Source organism: Oratosquilla oratoria, chromosome 10, assembly GCF_046742065.1.
Source record: "Oratosquilla oratoria isolate Oo_2021 chromosome 10, ASM4674206v1, whole genome shotgun sequence".
Taxonomy (NCBI): domain Eukaryota; kingdom Metazoa; phylum Arthropoda; class Malacostraca; order Stomatopoda; family Squillidae; genus Oratosquilla; species Oratosquilla oratoria.
The window spans coordinates 23,021,279-23,039,474 of record NC_134786.1 but is presented as its reverse complement, the minus strand read 5'-3'; the positions used below and the strand labels follow the sequence as shown (position 1 = coordinate 23,039,474).

Below are 18,196 nucleotides of genomic sequence, written 5' to 3'. Positions count from 1 at the left end.
GATATAACACACACACATACCGGAATCCAGAAAAAAGATTGGTAATCAAAAAGAAGAAGGAAGACGAGATGGAGGAGGAGCAAGAGAGTTAGAGAACGACGATGAGAGAAGTAGGACAGGGAGTGGAATGGAATGGAATGGAATGGCATGGCAGGAGTAGAGAGAGCCGGTGAATGGCCCTGGCGTGACTCGTTCCTTGCTTGACGACGAGTTCGATGCTGCTTTCGCACTTCTCCATGCTGCCTCTTCCATCCTCGTGAAGGTAAACAACCAAGCTCTCAAAACAAACAAATAGACAGACAGACAGACAGACAGACACACACACACACACACACACACACACACACACACACACACACACACACACATACACACACACACACACACACACAGATAGATAGAGAAAGAGTCTGAGTCTGAGGCTCCTATGGATGGACAGCAAGAAGCTGAAGCGCCGTTAAGGCGAAGAGGTGATTTGTTCCCGTACACGAAGACGCCTCGCCATTAGCTCACGAAAGCTTCTGGATGTATTTTTCGTGACCGGGCCGGGGAGGAGGTGAAGGAAGCAACAATCCCACTCCCCTCGTTCTGTGGCTTGCGGGTGGTGAGTAGAAGTGGTGGTGGGTGATGGTAGTGGTGGTTGAAGGTGGTGGTGGTGGTGGTGGTGGTGGTGGTGGTGGCTGTGACAATGATGGTGGTGAAGGTGACAGTGATGACAACGATGGTGGTGATTGGAGAGTGGTTGGTGGAGATAGTGGTGGTGAGTGATGACGGTGATTGGAGGATTGGTGGGTTATTTTGGGCAATGGTACCAATACACTATAACATATGTGGTGGTGGATATTGTTTGGACTGTGGTTTACTAGAGCTTCTAAGTTCATCGAGCTATGGACGTGGTGCTCCCGAGATAGGGGGAGAGGGGGGCGGGGTAGGTGCCTTGAGAGATCGAGACCTCAGTCAAAAGTCCGTCTTTTCAGCTGAAGAGGTCAAAATGGAGTCGAGTTCTCCATACCATGTAACAAATAAGAACAAAAATAAACAACAAATAAATTGTTGTGCGTTGAATAAACGAATAAAAAAACGAATAAAAGGACGTGATCGTAGTGAAGGAATTAAATATAAAGAACCCGTAAGAGGAAGACGTTGAAACTTCGAGACCAAAAAGAATAATCAAATGAATAAATAAAAACAAAAGAACAAAAAAATAATAAATAAATAAATAGATAAATAACGGTAAGGAATATGAAAGCCTCGTCGGCCAGGCGAGGAGAGAGAAACGAGGTTATATATCATTTGAACTTCACGTATGACACCCTGAAGACCTGTTGGGCGGCACGGCACGGGGACCAGGGAGGGCAAGAGGTGATTAAGAGTTTATGTGCGGCAACAAACTCTCGGTCAAGAGCCGGCGAGGAAGGAAGGAAGGTGCAGGGGTCGGGGAGAGGAAGACTTCGAGATGGTCGCCTTCGAGGTGCTTGCTGTGCGCCATCTTCACCTGTTCCAAGTCTCCTTCGCCTTCTTCCTTCGTCTTCGCCACCTTCATGAGCGGATAAGTTGGGAGGCTATTTTTGGAGTTTCGTGGTCGTCATTTTGGATTGGAGATAGAGGTGCTTATCTAGTGTCTTCACCTATCCACGTCTCCTTCCTCTTCCTACTATTCCTTCGCCCTTTTCAGGAACGACTATGATGGGAGGTTATTTTTAGAGCTTCATGGTTGTCATTTTTTTTAGATTATTTTTAATCCTTTGTTCATACTGTTGGATGAAGCCTTCTGCATTCGGCGGAAGCCAGAATATAATGTACAAATCGCTTCCGGCAGTGAAAGAGTTAAGGATCAAGATTTGTTGAACCTACAGTGGGTATCTGCTGATAACGCGGTTTGCTGAGATTGTATTTGCACGGCTTTCGAAGCCCTCTTGACCCATTTATATGTATATATTTATTCACACATACATACACGCACGCACACACACACACACACACACACACACACACACACACACACACACACACACACACGGGAAGGCTTTACGAGGACATGGGAGCAAATTAAGAAAGACCACATGTCTTAAGGATGTGAAGAAATACAGTTTTCCATATAAATGCATAAATATTTGGAATAGCTTGGGAAGTGATGTAGCCCAAGATTAAACAATATACGAGTTCAAATCTATATATGATAATTGGAAATCAAGGATATAGATTAAGTTGGAACTGTGCTGGGTATGATAGAAAAATAGAGAATAAGGGATGGGACCCAACGAGCGTTGCTACTTCCCTGTATACTATAATTAGGTACACACACACACACACACAAGAGTCTAACTTATGAAAGCTACGAACCCCATCGATATCAAGACACACAACAAGATATTTGTCTAGATGGAGATGAAGACGACGGCGGCAGCGGCAGCACTGGTGACGGTAACGGCGGCGGTGGCCCCTCGACCCCCATGCTCTGCCAATCAATTAATGCGCATAGAAAGTTGACAACCATGGGAAAGGAAAGCGCCAGGCGCCACGAGGTTGTCTACTTACCTGCTTTGGGGCCGTGCGACGACAGCGGAGCCGGGGCACATGAGGTGAAGGGGGAAAGGTTCCTTACGGGGTGAGTGAGGGGAGCGGAGAGGTTAGTTTTAAGTGGAGGCTTATGAAATTGGTAGAATGAGGAGAACTTTGGTGAAGATTTAAACTGCCTTTAGACGTAATATTTTCACAGTCACCACAAAGAAAAAAGCTGGTTTTGTAGTATTTGTTTATTTTCGTTTGTGATGTGTTGGACCAAGGTAGGAGAAATGCGGGGGACGCTATATGGCAGGAGTTCCGATAGGCCGGTACCTGGTTTTTGGATCAAACATCAACAGACTTCGTGTATATTGTTCCCACTATGGTTACGCCTGATGTAGTTAAGGGGCGGACGCTTGACTGAAGGAGGAATCAATCGATCGCGACCCCTTTATGTGAGAACGCCGTCCCTCAGTTGCATACAATCATCTCTCCTTAGCAAGAATGTGTGTGTGTGTGTGTGTTACGCACACACACACACACACACACACACACACACACACACACACACACACACACACGACTCGGTGGTGCGGTTGGTAGGGTCTCCGGCTGTCACTACGGCGGTCCTGGTTCGAATCCTGGCCAGGGCTGAAATAATTTCAGTATCGCTGTGATTCGAGTCGTCACCCGAACTCTCGTGGGTGGGGAGTTGAGGGTGTGTATGCGTGTAAGGTCATAGCATTACCCATAGATCGGTCATATGAGCTCTGAGCTCTCTTCCGGGAGGGAAATAGCTGTCTGTCACGAGTCCAAAACGTGATCCAAGACCATGGTGAATCATACACACACGCACACACACACACACACAATAGGTAAAAATTCCTTCTCGATATCTGTCGCCTCCAAGCTTCTCAGCACTCGGGTTCAACGTCTTCGCGTGTCTTTATTAGCTCTCGCTTGCGTACTTCTTGTGATGAGATTGTGACCTCGAGTGCCCTTTGAGGCTCCTTCGCTCGCCTCCGTTCAAGAAGTCTGCCGAGTACCTTCCCATTTCACGCAGTTCAAGAGTAGTGCCTGCTGACGACCTCAGGAGGACGCGGGGTGGGGGGGAGGAGTTGGTGGAAGCATCGAACTGACTTCGAGTACTGCTGAACTTGCCGGCGACCTCGGGAGGACAAGAATCGACTTCGAGTACTGCCGAACTTGACGGAAATGCCTGCGGTAACCTGGAGTGCGACTTGAGCTGCAGAGCAGAAGAGATGGGGCTTCCTGAGCGCCTCTGACAGTCTTCGACTTGAACAGCTATTCATTTTTTCCTGTCATGATGAGCTGCACGGATGTTTAGAAACTTTATTTCCCCGGCACATCCCAGAGAGGCAATTTGTTAAGTGAGGCTAACGACTCGAACAAGTACCGGTAACTCATTTGCTTGTACCTCGTAATGGCCAGTTTGTGTTCGGCTTGAATTTTAGATGTTTTTGTCCGCGTTCATCTTTCGTTTCGTCTTTTCCTTTTCTTTTTTCGCGATCAGTAGCACGAATGGGGCTGGTCGGTAGACGGGGGAGGAAGGGAGAGATGTAGAGACGGAGGGAGGAAAGGAAAGGGAGATTCTCTCTCTTTTATATATATAGATACATTGTGCATTGTCTCTTCCGCAACGTAACAGGTCGTGCGTTTCCCGTTCAGATTATTTTATATAAAAAAAAAGAGGGAGAGAGAGAGAGAGAAGAAAACATTGGAATGCTGAGTGTACATGTGCCTGTGTGCCTTTGACGCAAAGTGCTTATGTGCACATGTTACAAAAAGATTTATTATTTTTTCTCGTCAACCGTTCAGTTGCTGCAACACCTTATGCAATCGGTAACAGCATCGTTAAGGCTGTGGTCACCCTCGGGATCATTTGTTTCCCTCAAATTATTCCTTGGATCTGACGACGCTCGAAGAAGCACATCTATAGAAAGAGGAGGAGGACAACAACAATTCTCTGAAAGCGATTTATCCGATGTAATGAGGAGGTTTGGTATTACAACCTTTTGCTGTAAGTGCTTCAAAGACAAATGGTTTCCACTTCTGAAAGGATATTTTCTTGTATCTATTTCTTAGGTCATAATGTTCTATATTAATCAGGCAAATCACGATGGGGGGAGAAAGTGAGGGGAGAACAACCCCCACTCTCTCAAATCGCAAAGAAACAAAGAAGGAAAGAAATGGTCTAAAGTATTTTTCAGTAGCCTACAGTCGTGTTCCAAAGTTCGACGACATCCATACGTTATCCTTATCTGATAATAGGTGGCGCGAAATAAGGAATTCTTATTACCTGGCCAATATGTCTAGTAAGTGGCGTTATAATGAGATTGTGTGTATGTGCGTGTGTGTGTGTGTGTGTGTGTGTGTGTGTGTGTGTGTGTGTGTGTGTGTGTGTGTTTGTATAATCTTTTAACTGATGTCAGTCGATTTATTACTCAAGAAAAAATGGACAAAATCCGTAACAATTAGGGGCAAAGATGCGATATTGATTTCCGAATACAAATACAGAAATAATTTTCATCTCTCTTGGAACAGGTGGAGGAAGAGAAGAAGGGGAGGGGAAGAAATAAATAGAAAAATATAGGAGAAAGAAAAAAAAAAGATAAATTAAAAGAGGAGAAGAAGAGGTTAAATTGGAAGAAGATAGGAAAGAGGGAGAGGACTAAATAGAGATGTAGAAAGAAAAAGAGAGAAAGAGAGAGACAGAGAGAAAAAGAGAAAGAGCGAAAGGCAATTGTGTAGAGAAATCGAAAGACGGACGGACGGACGGGGTCGAAGCAGGCAAGCCATCGCGTGCCTACCGCTACCGACGGCGCCGCCGCGTCGCTCCGGAACCACCGAAGTCCCCGGCACAGGGACTTGGACGGATGGCCTTGTGTTCAGACATATCACTGTAGCAGTACACGAACCCTTTGAACACTGTGATGTATTCCGTAGATCCTCTATTAATGGGGCCAGGCGATTTTACTCAGGTGAATGGGGGTGGACTCGAGATGGAACGGGGCTCTGGTCGATCAAGACACTACCCTCATGTGCAATTGAATAACATTTGTGACGATATTAGCCTGAATAGAATATGCAAGGATCTTCACCCTTTTGAGGTGTTTGAAATTTTGGCGGATCTCGAAAGCTCCTTTTCTTTAAGAAATTTTGTCTCCCCCCCCCCACACACAGGATTTCTTTGGTTTAGCTCTCTTCCTACTCGCTCTCGAAAACAATGCTTTTTAACAGCCCCCCATCTACAAATTACAGTCAACCCCCATCCCCTTTCAACATTCCTCCCCCCCCCCCTTCGGTCTCTCTCTCAACAGGTCTTCTCCATCGTTTTCCCTTAATTGACTGTGAATTGGGTCAACATCATAATGTGCACACTGCGACCTGGTCGACCCCAAGCGTGACCTGTTGACCTGACATGGCTGACGGGTGCTGTACCCCCCTCCCCCACTCACTGATGATGAAGAGGGCTGGTGTCATGGGGGCTCGTGGATTGTAACTGCTTACCTATTAGAGTTTAACTGTAGTTATTAGTGGCTTAATAGGACTGGAGCAAACCGTGGCATCCTCCTCCCCACACTTTGTCTCTCTCTCTCTCTATCTATATATATATCTCTCTCTCTCTCTGTGTGTATGGGAAGTTGGTTTAGTAGTACATTCATACGTTCTCATGAACTTTTTACTTCGTCTTAGTTTTTTGGATGAACGAGATAGAGAAATTTGAAAGAAGGACATGGCAGAAGTTGACATAGCCATACGACTCGTGTGGAGCTATTTGGGAGAGGCCTTTGTTCAGCAGTGGACTCCAAATGGGTGACCTTTCTCGATCATAACATAGTCTGGTGCACACGCTGGAAACAGTTCCTCTTATCTATTTTGTGAATAGAACACCTTTTCTTGTGGTTAACTGCTTTTACACAACTCATGATGATAGCGGTATATCAAGAGATTGTAATGCCATGAGACAGATTACTGGAAGGTTTCTCTCAGGTTGGGAGCTTTGTCTTCATTGGTAAGATGTAGGAGGGACTTTGCTCGATTCTACGACAACTGTGAGAGTAATCACTATTCATAATATATATATATATGTGTGTGTGTGTGTGTGTGTGTATACATATGCATATATATATATATATATATATATATATATATATATATATATATATATATTAACACTGGTTTGTGCGATTTAGTGTAAATAAAGTTGGCAGTCAATAGTTTCATGTACTGCAGTGCGTGTCTTTGAGTCCAGGATTTTTATTATTGTTATTATTATTTCAACTTTTCGAGGATTTCAGGGACTTGCATAAAACATATGACATCACATTGCCCCACGTCCTTCGCCCATATACGTTACTGTCATCCCAGTAGTCGTCTTCCATCAGCACCATCGCCACCCTCCAATACCAATACTCACCCATTACCACCACCACCACCTATAACTAACCACCACCGCTGCCACCACCACCAGAAAGCAATCAGTGAAATGCAACGCAGTCCAGGCGCCACAGATACAGCCCGCGGCAAATGTCCTAAGATGCTGCCCCCTTCCCATTTCCCCCTTCTCCTCCCCTCTTCCTCTTTCTCTCCGACTTTTTATTCCTGTATGTTTCCCCCTCATTCTCTCTTCCTCTAAGTCTCTTAATCCTTACCTAGTCTTCCTATTGCCTCCATCATCCTTGTTATCGACTTGTTCTCTTTCTCTCTTATGTATTCCCCTCATTCGCTCTTCTCCGCTGTTTACCATTTTCAATTGCTGCGCGTGACATTTTTTTCTGTCGATGTATACAAAGGTTGATGTTTATAATCATGTCTAGCAGTACATATTTTAATAAGGTTCTCCAAGTGCTTATAAGTTTTTTGCGCGTAACTATGGCGCGGATCTTTGCCAGGATGTCTCACACACGTTCCTTTTTAATCTCTTCATGTATATTTACAATTGTTATTTTAATTTGTTTATTCAATGATATGTGTATATATATATATATATATATATATATATATATATATATATATATATATATATATTACATTTTATGTAACGCATTACGCTGTCACCATCTCGCATCGGGAGTACGAGGGTTGATATTACCGCCTGGGGCATCACTGCGGCCCGCCGATGTGATCACTGTCCGATGTCGAGTCGCAACACGTTCCCTAGCAGTCGATTGACTGGCACTCGCCCTGGTTCTCCCTGGACAATGTTAAGTGCAGCGAAGTGAGATGTCCAGGGTCGGTACTCCAGCAGCTGTCGTTATCAGTGATATATCTTTCTCTTTTTTTTTTTTTTTTTTGGGGGGGGAGTATATGCTAAGGCTGTATCCAGGGTTCGTGGTCGGAAATCATGATAAAGGTTACTACACAGATCATAATAAAGATTACTACATAATCTTAAAAAATTAAGATAATGCCGTATCCTCTCCGCGTCTACCCACACTCGCCTCTTTTCCACTTCCATCATCATTATCATCATCGTCATCGACATCATCATCATCATCACTACCACCCCTGAAGGCCTGTGACCACCTCGATTAATCGCTTCTGAAGACCTTTGCCATCTCTCACCCTTGGCTAAAGCGCCACTAAGTTTAAGTGGCCCCTTCGATTGCTTTGCAGATTAATTGGCTTTCAAGATAAGATGGATGTTGCCCTCGGGAGGGGGAGACTGATTCCTCGGGAGGTCTTTGCAGAAGACGTCTGGATGGAGAGATTATTGTTCTCTCGATGGCGATGGCCTTGAGGGAGGAAGAGGAATTTGTCGCCGCCTTGCGGAGTTTCAGATCGTCTTCGTTCTGTTTATTTCCCTCACCCCTTCGGCGGAAGTCTCTTGGTAGATGAAATCTTCGAGGATGGCTTTAGGCACAAGAAGGAATCCGAGTTCGATATCCTGCTGGTGTATTCTTATTCGAAGGTGGAGCGAGTCAAGGGGGGGGGATCCCCGCTCTTGCAGGTGGATGCGCGTTAAGGGTTTTTACGGGTCTGGATCGTTTCAACACCAATACATACTTGTCTGATTTCGTCCTGGCTAAGGACAATGGTATGCACTTCAGGAACAGCCGGAATCTACCTGAAGGAGGTCTTACTCGACCGAGATCAAGTTCCTTCGTCAGCTGAATAGTCTCCTGTCGTATAGACACGGTAAAGGAAACATGGACTGGAGGTGAAGCTTTTTACCGTGTCTATACAACTTGTTCACATGGATTTTCATCAGTCTCCTGTCCTTAGCCGGAACGAAACGTACCCTGGTGGTGCCCTCTCTGTCATGCATGCACCAGGTGCGGGGGTGCCATCCTTTCAACCCACCTTCTCTCCTCTTCACCAGCATATTTCCCATCATTACGGGTTTGTTCCTTCTCTCTTCAGTTCACGCATCACTCACAAGTCACACTAGGGCTTTCTCCTCCTCCTCCTCCTCCATCTTCACCTTCTCCTTCGCCACCGTTCATCTTCCCACCCTTTCGATGTGCCTTGCTTAACCCCTGCAGGCTTTGATCGTGCTTTGAGTTCTTGAAGTGGTATCGAATCGCCTCCTGGTATGCTGTGCCCATGACTCGCAATCTGTTGACTTCCGACTCTCTCCACCCCCCACCTCTCTCTCTCTCTCCTCTTACTCTTATTCTGTCTCTTTTACACCCTTATTTTCTCTCTCACATATTCAACTCGTACTCTCTCACACACTCTACTCGTACTCTCATACTCTCTCTCTTTCACACACACACACACACACACACACACACACACACACACACACACACACACAAAGCTCGCGTGCGCGCCCGCGGATTGCCGGTTCTCCCCTGAAGCTGCGCATTATGCATAAACTCAGCTCTGCGCAACTCGTGGCGGGAACAATACTCGCGCGGGTCACAGGTCGTAACCCAATTAGCGGATTAGAAAATGCAAAGGTGAGCGAGGGGTCGAAGTGGCAACGACACGGCTGGGAAGTGGGCTTCTGGCTTACTCCGAGGGCCCCATTACCTCTGGGAAGGGGGCACGCGGGGCATAACCCTCCCCACTGCCTGCCATGTTAATGTCGCCTCTACGGAAGATGGTCCTTCGGGTCGTTTTCCAGCGTCGAGATGGCCCGGGCATGCCCGCTGGTGGATCGGCCTGGCGTGCCCGCGGACTGCACGCTTCACAGTCGAGCTAGCTACTGGGGATCTCCAGTTCTATCGCAGCGGGCGTTAGGCAAGGTTGGCACATCGACAGCTCTGCAAGAGGAACTGGCAAACACGCTCACTTCGGTGCGATAAGTTCCTCAGCAGAACGGACAAGAGGAGATCGAGAGCCAAGTGGACAGTGTTCTTGTGTGCAGATCTGTACTCGAGCAATAAGCGTGAGCATTCTTTGAGCTGACTGGTCCTCCGGAACAACGTTAACCTCAATTCACGTCTTGTTCCAAGCTGGGACCAGCTTCAGTGCGGTGCATCCCGTCGAAGACTGCCGAAGATTTGCGAGGTATCGTCGCGAGCTTGAGGACCCGTCGACCTGAGCCACGCTCCTTGCGCCCCCCTTAGCTCCTGAAGGAGGAAGACAGCGACTACCCCGAAGGAGGTCTTCTTTTGCAAGATGGTGTGCTGGACACTGTACGGAATTAAACCTCAATATAGGGGGACTTACAGTGAGTGGATCAGTTTAGAAAGGCGTTTTGGTATAATGTACTCAACGTCATTGATTTGCGTAGGCCGACTGATTTTCTTCTTTTTTCGGTTAACGCCGCTCTCGCTGCTTGTCCTTCACTTCGAGGCTCTAAGCCCATTCACGACCTACCCACTTGAGAAAGAATACGTTCCTTACACTATTCTGCAACTACAACTAGTATACCAACTATCCTTTATATCACCTACTCCAAACTTAGCACCGCGCAACTCACCTGTTGCCGTAACTCGGGGGCAGCATCGCTTCCCTTCGTGTGAAGGGTGCACTTCCCGCCCTGGAGGTCTCATTCGTCTTTCATCTTGTCTTCTTCATCTTAGAAAGTGTTTAGCCTTGGGGGGGGGGCAATGCAGGACCGCCAGTCTATTGCCCGAGGGTCAATAGAACCTATGCATCTCGCTAAATCACACACGGTAAGTCCGTACTTTACTATGAGCTTGCGGAGGTGTAGCTAGGCTCTCTCTGAAGTTGTTCCAAACTCTTATGGTTCTATGATAAGGAGTGTTGAGAGATTGTGAGCGATTAGTTCTGGAGACAAGCCGTGTTAGTCATATCATTATTGCTCGATGCTATTTCACTTTCGTAATATTTGGATTGTGTTGACATATCTTCCTGCTGTGATTTGCGGATGAGATTATATGCAGTATTATATATATATATATTGGATGTCAGTTATCGCATAAACAAGATACAATGCAGGTATTTCGATATAGTAAATCGTTACTGATGGCGCGCGCGCGTGTGTGTGTGTGTGTGTGTGTGTGTATACCTGCGTGTTCCCACGACCAAGACCGTTTCGCCTCTGCGTCTGACTTAGCTGAATAAAATTGCCTGGTGTCAGCTAAAATAAAATATTTGGAAACTTTCATATTGAATGGGCGGTGTGTTTGTGCATATTATTGTGACAAGCAGCAGTTTGAGGAATATATATATATATATATATATATATATATATATATATATATATATATATATATATATATATAACCATAAAATGTGTAAAGGGGCGTCATTTACCTGAAACTATCAACACCTGAATACAGTCGAGGGAATAACTTCGTTCGAGAAAGACTGGATGAGCAATAGTGTCGACAACAGAGAAATTTTCAATGGAACTTTCTTATGCCTGGTAATAGACGCTGTGTTTTACTGAAAGTTGTACAATAAAAGGGAGGAGTGATACAGTATTTTTACTGCTATTTGGGATGCAAGGAAGGGGAAGGGAAGGAGTGGTTATGTATGAATTATATTTTAACGCAGCCCGAAGAGATCCCCCCTCCCGTCTTCTCTTTTTCTGCATGAGGAGACGGAGAGGGTGGGGGTGGGGGGTCACCGATTGGCCCATGACAGTGGGCGGAATACAAGGATGACCCGTTATCCATAAGGAGCTAAGACGAGAGAGAAGAAAGGGTGGTGGATTGAAGTGGAAGGGGTACTGCGCGCGCCTGTTTTGTCTCGGCTACCCCTTTATTATGGGGAAAATACTTTTGGTGTGTATAGTACTTCCAATTCCTACTGTCCTTCCATTCTGTTACCCTTCTTGACTGTATCCTTTTCCTCATCTACAAATCTTCGATTCCCAAGATACGATTCCACAGCAGACATTGGGAACCCGAATCCCCAGCGTCATGATCGGGAGCCCGTATGCGACGTGCGTGCTGTGCTGCTAAAGCAGTTCCACAGTGGACCAATCCCCATCGTCGGAAACGAGCTTGGGCCGCCTGCTTTACATCTGTCACAAGGCCGTGCCTGAGGGCAGGGAGGCCTTCTCAGTGTAATTCCTCCTCCTCCTCCTTCTCCTTGGTCATACGAAGGAAAGGAGGAGGAAGAGCAAGAGAGGAAGAGGTGGAAAAAGGGGAAGATGAGGAGGAGGAAGGTGAAGAAGAAAAAGCGAAAGCGGAAGAAGAGAAAATAAGAAAGATGAGGAGGAGGACGAAGATGCGGATGAGGAGGAGGAGGTTCATGTTCAGGATTTGTTTGTGAAGACTGTAATTCACTCGCACTCGAAAGTCTACCCGGACCCGGTTTAGATTCCTCACAGCAACCGGTCACTTGCTTTGACTCTCCGGATACCAGGGGCAAAGGTGGCAGCTTTGGCCGGAGTTCCAGGTCCCCTCTAGCGTTAGCTGCTCGCCTTTACGAGAAATGTAGGTGGAAGCGGATGTTGGGAGAGTGAAGGGGGAGGAGGCATTGCCCGGTGGTGACAGATGGTACAAGAAATGATGTATAATAAAATAAATAAATAAATGAAATTAAGATAATGTCTTTTGAGATTTTAGTGAGGGGGTAAAGGGGAAGGGGGATCTTAGTCACTAATGGAGTCCCCCTCACCCCCACAAAAAAAAATATAAATATAGTATGCGTTACTTTCATAAACACCCACAGAACTCAGTTAATTAACCAAGAAACCTGTTGATCTTTTCTACGGAAACGACACAATGATTGCTTGAAGGTAGAAGCGTGGTCGAGGTTATCTGCCTACATGTAGTTGGGATGGAGGGGTGAAGAGCAGTAAATTTATTTTCCTATCTTGCTACAGGGGTACTGAAGCAAAAAAAAAAAAAAGGGGGGGGGGCAACTGGAGGATTTGGAAGGAAATAAAAAAAATCTCGTACGACTGAACAAAAAGACAAGGAATGGTGATAAGGAGTGAAATAAGCACACGTGTGTGTGCGTGCGTGTGTGTGTGTATTTGCGCGCGCGCGCCATTTTTCCTGCAATGCATATTACAAATGGGACAAAGAAATTGGTTCCGACCTCTTAGATAGTATCCCCGCATTATATAGTGGGTAAATATTACATGTGTGTGTGTGTAAACACACACACACACGCACACACACACACACATACACACACTCGGTGGCGCAGTTGGTAGAACGCTGAGCTGCCACGAAAGTGGCCCGCAGCTCCTGGTTCTAATCCTGCCCAGGGCCGAAATTATTTCGGTACTGCTGCGCTCCGGGTCGTTACTCTGACTCTCGTGGGCGGGGAGTTGGGTGTGTGTGTGTGTGAAAGGTCATAGCATTACCCATAGATCGGACCTACGAGCTCTGAGCTCTCTTCCGGGAGGGAAATAGCTGTCGATCACGAGTCCAACACGTGATCCAAAGACCAAGTGAATACACACACACATTCACACACATGCACACGCACCCACACTACACACACACTGGTCTTAATGGGACAGGCTGGAAGCATCATCATAGGCTTCTCAGGAGGTCGGTGCGACTGCTATTGTGCGTGACGCGTCACTGATTGGCTGCGGCGAATCGACAGCTTCCCATAATGCATTATGAAACCACTCTTCGTGTCCAGTGCGCCTCAACACTCACGTTGAAGTAAAAAAGAGAGAAAAGAGAGAGAGAGGTTCTGACGATGTTCTTTCTTTGCAGGCTATGGCGGCACAGAGAGCATGGGTGCAGTCAGCGAGCCCCCTTCGGAAGGATCCCCAGGAGGGTTCCCTCCTCAGCCTTACACCGACCCGGATGGAGAGTCGTACCATGCGCTTCCGGATCATCACACCACGACCCCGTACCTAGACCCCACCGCCCACGACTTCTACAGCCTCCACGACAAGTACCGCTTGCCCTACATCAAATACGCCCAGCCCACAGCGCACCGCTACCACGAGTACACAGACTACACGACACACTACGACCAGTTCCAGACCGTCCCACAGGGGCTCCCCGAACACTGGGCAACCCATGACCTCCCACCGCCACACAACGGCATGGGGAACCCCAACCTTGGCACGCACTACCTACCCCCACGAAGTGACGTGGCCACCCCAGACACCAAACCGCCCCTTCTCGGCACGCCCACAGGTCTGGGCGGGTACCAAACCGGAGGAGGCCCCTGCTTCACGGGCTCCGGACCCATACAACTGTGGCAGTTCCTCCTCGAGCTGCTGACGGACAAGAAACAGCAGCCCTACATCTCCTGGACGGGAGACGGCTGGGAGTTCAAGCTCACGGACCCCGACGAGGTTGCCAGGCTTTGGGGTCTCCGCAAGAACAAGCCCAAGATGAACTACGAGAAGCTATCACGGGGCCTGCGCTACTACTATGACAAGAATATCATTCACAAGACAGCAGGCAAGCGCTATGTATACCGCTTCGTGTGTGATCTGCAGTCTTTGCTTGGGTAAGTATTTGTATATAAAACAAACACACACGAAGTTCTGCAAAAATGTCCTATAGAAATAATAATAATAATAATGAACATGGGAGAGGGAGTAACAAATGTGGTCTGGAATTTTTTTTTTTTTTTTTGCCAGACTCTAAAAGACTGTAGGGTATTCATTTGTCTTGTCTGTTGCAGGTACTCTCCCGAGGAACTCCACGCTATGGTTGATCTCAAGCCTGAGAAAAAGGAAGACGATTGAGACGGTGATCCTAAAGGGCACACCCATCTTCGTCTGTGCACACCCTAGGCCCCCGGCACCACGCCCACCTCTTGTAATAATACGCCTACGCCCGCCTCTCCACGCCCTTCCTTCCTTACCCCAGCAGACTTTTTGGCTGAAGAGTCACGGAGTATCTTCCCTTCACGAACGACCCCTGCCTTCGTCATTGCATCGGCTGGTCTTGGAAACGCCGTGTGCACTCAGCATTTGAATTCGTCTAGTTTATATCATAACCCTATTTACAAATCTCCACTTGTTTCGTGGAGGCCCATTTACAATTTATTTTTGTAAATATAGAACTAAATGTCGGGCATTTAGAGTAGTTGGTCTTTTTTTGCATTGTCCGCTGGGCTTGAAAAGGAAGAGGTTGGTGCCAAGCTGGTACTGTTGTAGGTCAGGGGTTCTGAAGGAGCTGCATTGCCAGCCCTTACCCTTCCACCTCTTCCTTGCCGTTTGTTTCCTTGTCACTTGACGACACCCAAAGATGGACCGTCACCCCATAAGGGTCATCTTGGTTGCCAAAGGGTGGAGTGAGGTGGACCTTGAAACCAGCTCCAGTTTGAGGACCGAGGCGAAAGAGTGAAGCCGTCATCTGTACCTGGAGACTCTGAAGAGGTCTGCCCTTGATGGGCAACGTATTTGTTTGTGGCCCTCGACTGCCCACCACAGAGGGAGGGCTATCCGTGCCCTCCCCTCCTGCCGGGGTTTGTGCTGACGATAATGATGATGATGATGACGACGAGTGGGAGATGTAAATGAAGTGCTTTCAAATCTGACAGTGCTATATCATATTCTTAGTGTCAAATTAGAAGTGTTTTTTTTCAAAGTTTTTTATTTTTGCAAAAAAGAAAGAACTCCCCAACTGTATATTAAGAGCTGTTGCTAGCAGCTCTTTTGCTCATCACTGGCGCCATCACAGATACTGGGTCATTGGACTCGCGTTCATGTTTCTCCCCCCAAGAACCTTTTCACTGTAATTGGCATTATCTACCAGTTTTTGAGAAAAGCAAATTTTCAAAAACATGTGTATTAGATTGTTAAGCAAAAGATGACACCAGTTTTTGAGAATAGCAAAATTCGAAAGCCACAGTGTATCAAGTCCTTAAAAAAATAAATCAATTAAATGCAGATGTGCAATTGTGTGGTGTCTTAATGGAAATTTGGAAGAGTTGATATGAGGTGCTTGAAGGCCCTTAGCAATCCATCTCTAATTCATCTTGTAGTGTCGGTCAAATTAGTAATGTTAACTGTTGTACATTTTATTCATAATTTTCCTTTTTTCTTCTTCTTCTAAGGAAGCCCATTCTATCATTATTAATATTCTTTTACACAGATGAAGGCGATTTTGGTGACAATGTCTTCGTGCTGCGCCTGTGATTCAGTCTCTTCCTTCACTTTCTTTGCCCCGAGAGGCTCGTTTCTTTCATGTCACAAATTATCTGTGATTTTAGACCAGTATGTAAGCAACCAACCATAAGATTCAGTGAAGTGAAGTTTCTCATTGCATTTCCTCCAAAGTTTTTGATTGATATAGTGTTGGTTTTCACCAGAATTTTTTTTTTCTCCCTGAGCCCATTTTTCATTCTCCCATTTGTTATGTGTGTTCTCTTGTTGTTGTTCTATTATCGTGTGTATAAGACATGGACGTGATGCGGACAATCATCCTGTTATTGTGATAAATAAATTCTGTCCCTGCTGCCTCACCCCACCCACCCAACAAAGCTGCCAAACAACTGATCACTTTTTTACATTAATTCACCGTAGGTTTCCGAAATTGCTTCAACTTTGCTCAACTCCAGCTTAACCAATCGCCCATAACAGTGCCTCAATTAAGAATGTTCTATTTTCACTACAACCTGGAATAGATGAAGGGGCTATCTTTTTTCAAATTTGAGTATAATCGTAGTTTGATCCAATTGTTACAGAAATATAAGAAGTCTTTATCGCCATCCTGTTCTTCCAAGAGATTTTTTTTTCTAATGATATTCAAAGTGTCAGCCACTTTAGTTAGTACGGGTTTGTTGAAAACATACACCGTTGAAGCTGACTGAATAATTACTTATGTGCCGAGCTTGGGGACATGGTAGGGGGCTCTAGACAGGGGGTGGGAGAAAGGTGGTAACTCGCCCCTGGGAGTTCTTCCCTCCGGTTAGTTCATGTGCCTATCCTCTTGATCCAGTATGTAACAGGGGCAGGCACCACCTACCTCCCACTCCTCTGCTTTCTGTCAACCAGGAATTATTACTTTATCTGAAGTCATATATGACATTGTCCTAATGCTTTGATTTCTACATCGGTTGTTACGTATATGTAGAACCTGTAGAAGATAAGGAATAAAGTTATACATGGCTCCTTGTTACATTTTTTTATATATATATATATATATATATATATATATACATATTGTGATGGGACTAAAGAGCTCCCACCCTGTGTCCCCTGTAAGATGCCAATTCACACCGTGCACTTCCAACCATGTGGTCAGTTTTGATTGGCCAACTTTATATGACCAATTTTGATTGGTTCCACCTTTCTATGGCTGATTCTGATTGGCCCTTAGTCGTCGTTGTTTCCGTTATGCTCATGGCTAGGAGGAACCTCCTCCTACCACGAGAGGAAAGTTTGTAAATAGCTTCTTTTTTGTGTAATGCCTAGAAGGAATCGGTGTTGATTATGTATCACACTTTCAGTGTTGGTCAAACATTTCCAAAGTTCATAATGTGTAATTTTATGCTTTAAAGCTCTAGTTTGTAACGCCTCCTTAATATAAGTCTCTCCCCCCCCCTGCAGTGTTGATTTCACAAGATTCCACTTTTTTTTTCTTAATTTCCTTTCTAAAATAGCCGGCAAGTCTGCTGTTGCCAGATTTGTCTAAACAGCAAATGCACCAAAGCAAGTCTTGTCCTCCCTCTGGTTTCCGTCTCGACTTCCAGAAGACTTTAGTCGAGACAGCAACTTAAAGTGGCTGGCCTCGAAATGAACAGAAAAAATGGTATATATATATATATGTGTGTTATTTTAATATGTATGACTGATAGATAAAGAAAAGGACAAAAAAAAATTATGACTGTGAGTGTTCGCTATTCCGGGCCAAACTATTTCGGAAATCTGGACTTAACTTCAGAAATCCAGAAGTGAAATCTGATTTAGTGGAGTGACTCACAGTTTTAAGCCACAGACAAAAAGTGTCTAAGTAGTGGAGGAGGAGGAGGAGGAACGGAATAGAGATAAGAAACAGAAAGGTGAGGAGTTTATATGTACAATTTAATAAATGGTCAAGTTGTATATACAGGATGTGAAATAAAATTAAATGATTTGCACTTAACTTTCGTATTTCTTCACCTTCTTTTGAAGGGTAAGCTACTCAATATCCTAAGTTGTTGAACAATGATTCTTGACCTATTTAATCACCCACACTCTTGTAGCATCCTTTTCACCATAGATCTCCAGACTGGGCTCAAGAACTCTATCCTCTTTAACTGTATTTTTCACACTTTCACACATAACTAACAGCCAACAACTGCTCTTCCCTTCCAACCATTTTCAGCCATTGACATAGAAAAAGTCCCAGTGATAAATACAGATAGCAGTCTAAAGTTTCTTCCC

At 45.6% G+C, this 18,196-nt stretch overlaps 1 protein-coding gene across 5 annotated transcripts in view; it reads left to right on the top strand.

Annotated features, from left to right (window-relative positions):
* The window catches only part of pnt (ETS transcription factor pointed), a 729,717-nt gene extending 711,802 nt beyond the window's left edge, over nucleotides 1-17,915 (top strand). For all 5 annotated transcript variants that reach the window (XM_076191626.1, XM_076191624.1, XM_076191625.1 and 2 more), the window contains 2 exons: nucleotides 13,578-14,328; nucleotides 14,506-17,915. In XM_076191626.1, the coding sequence (XP_076047741.1) occupies nucleotides 13,578-14,328; nucleotides 14,506-14,569 (815 nt within the window). In that variant the 3' untranslated portion in view covers nucleotides 14,570-17,915. The remainder of the gene's footprint in view (nucleotides 1-13,577; nucleotides 14,329-14,505) is intronic.
* The last annotated feature ends 281 nt before the right edge of the window (nucleotides 17,916-18,196 follow it).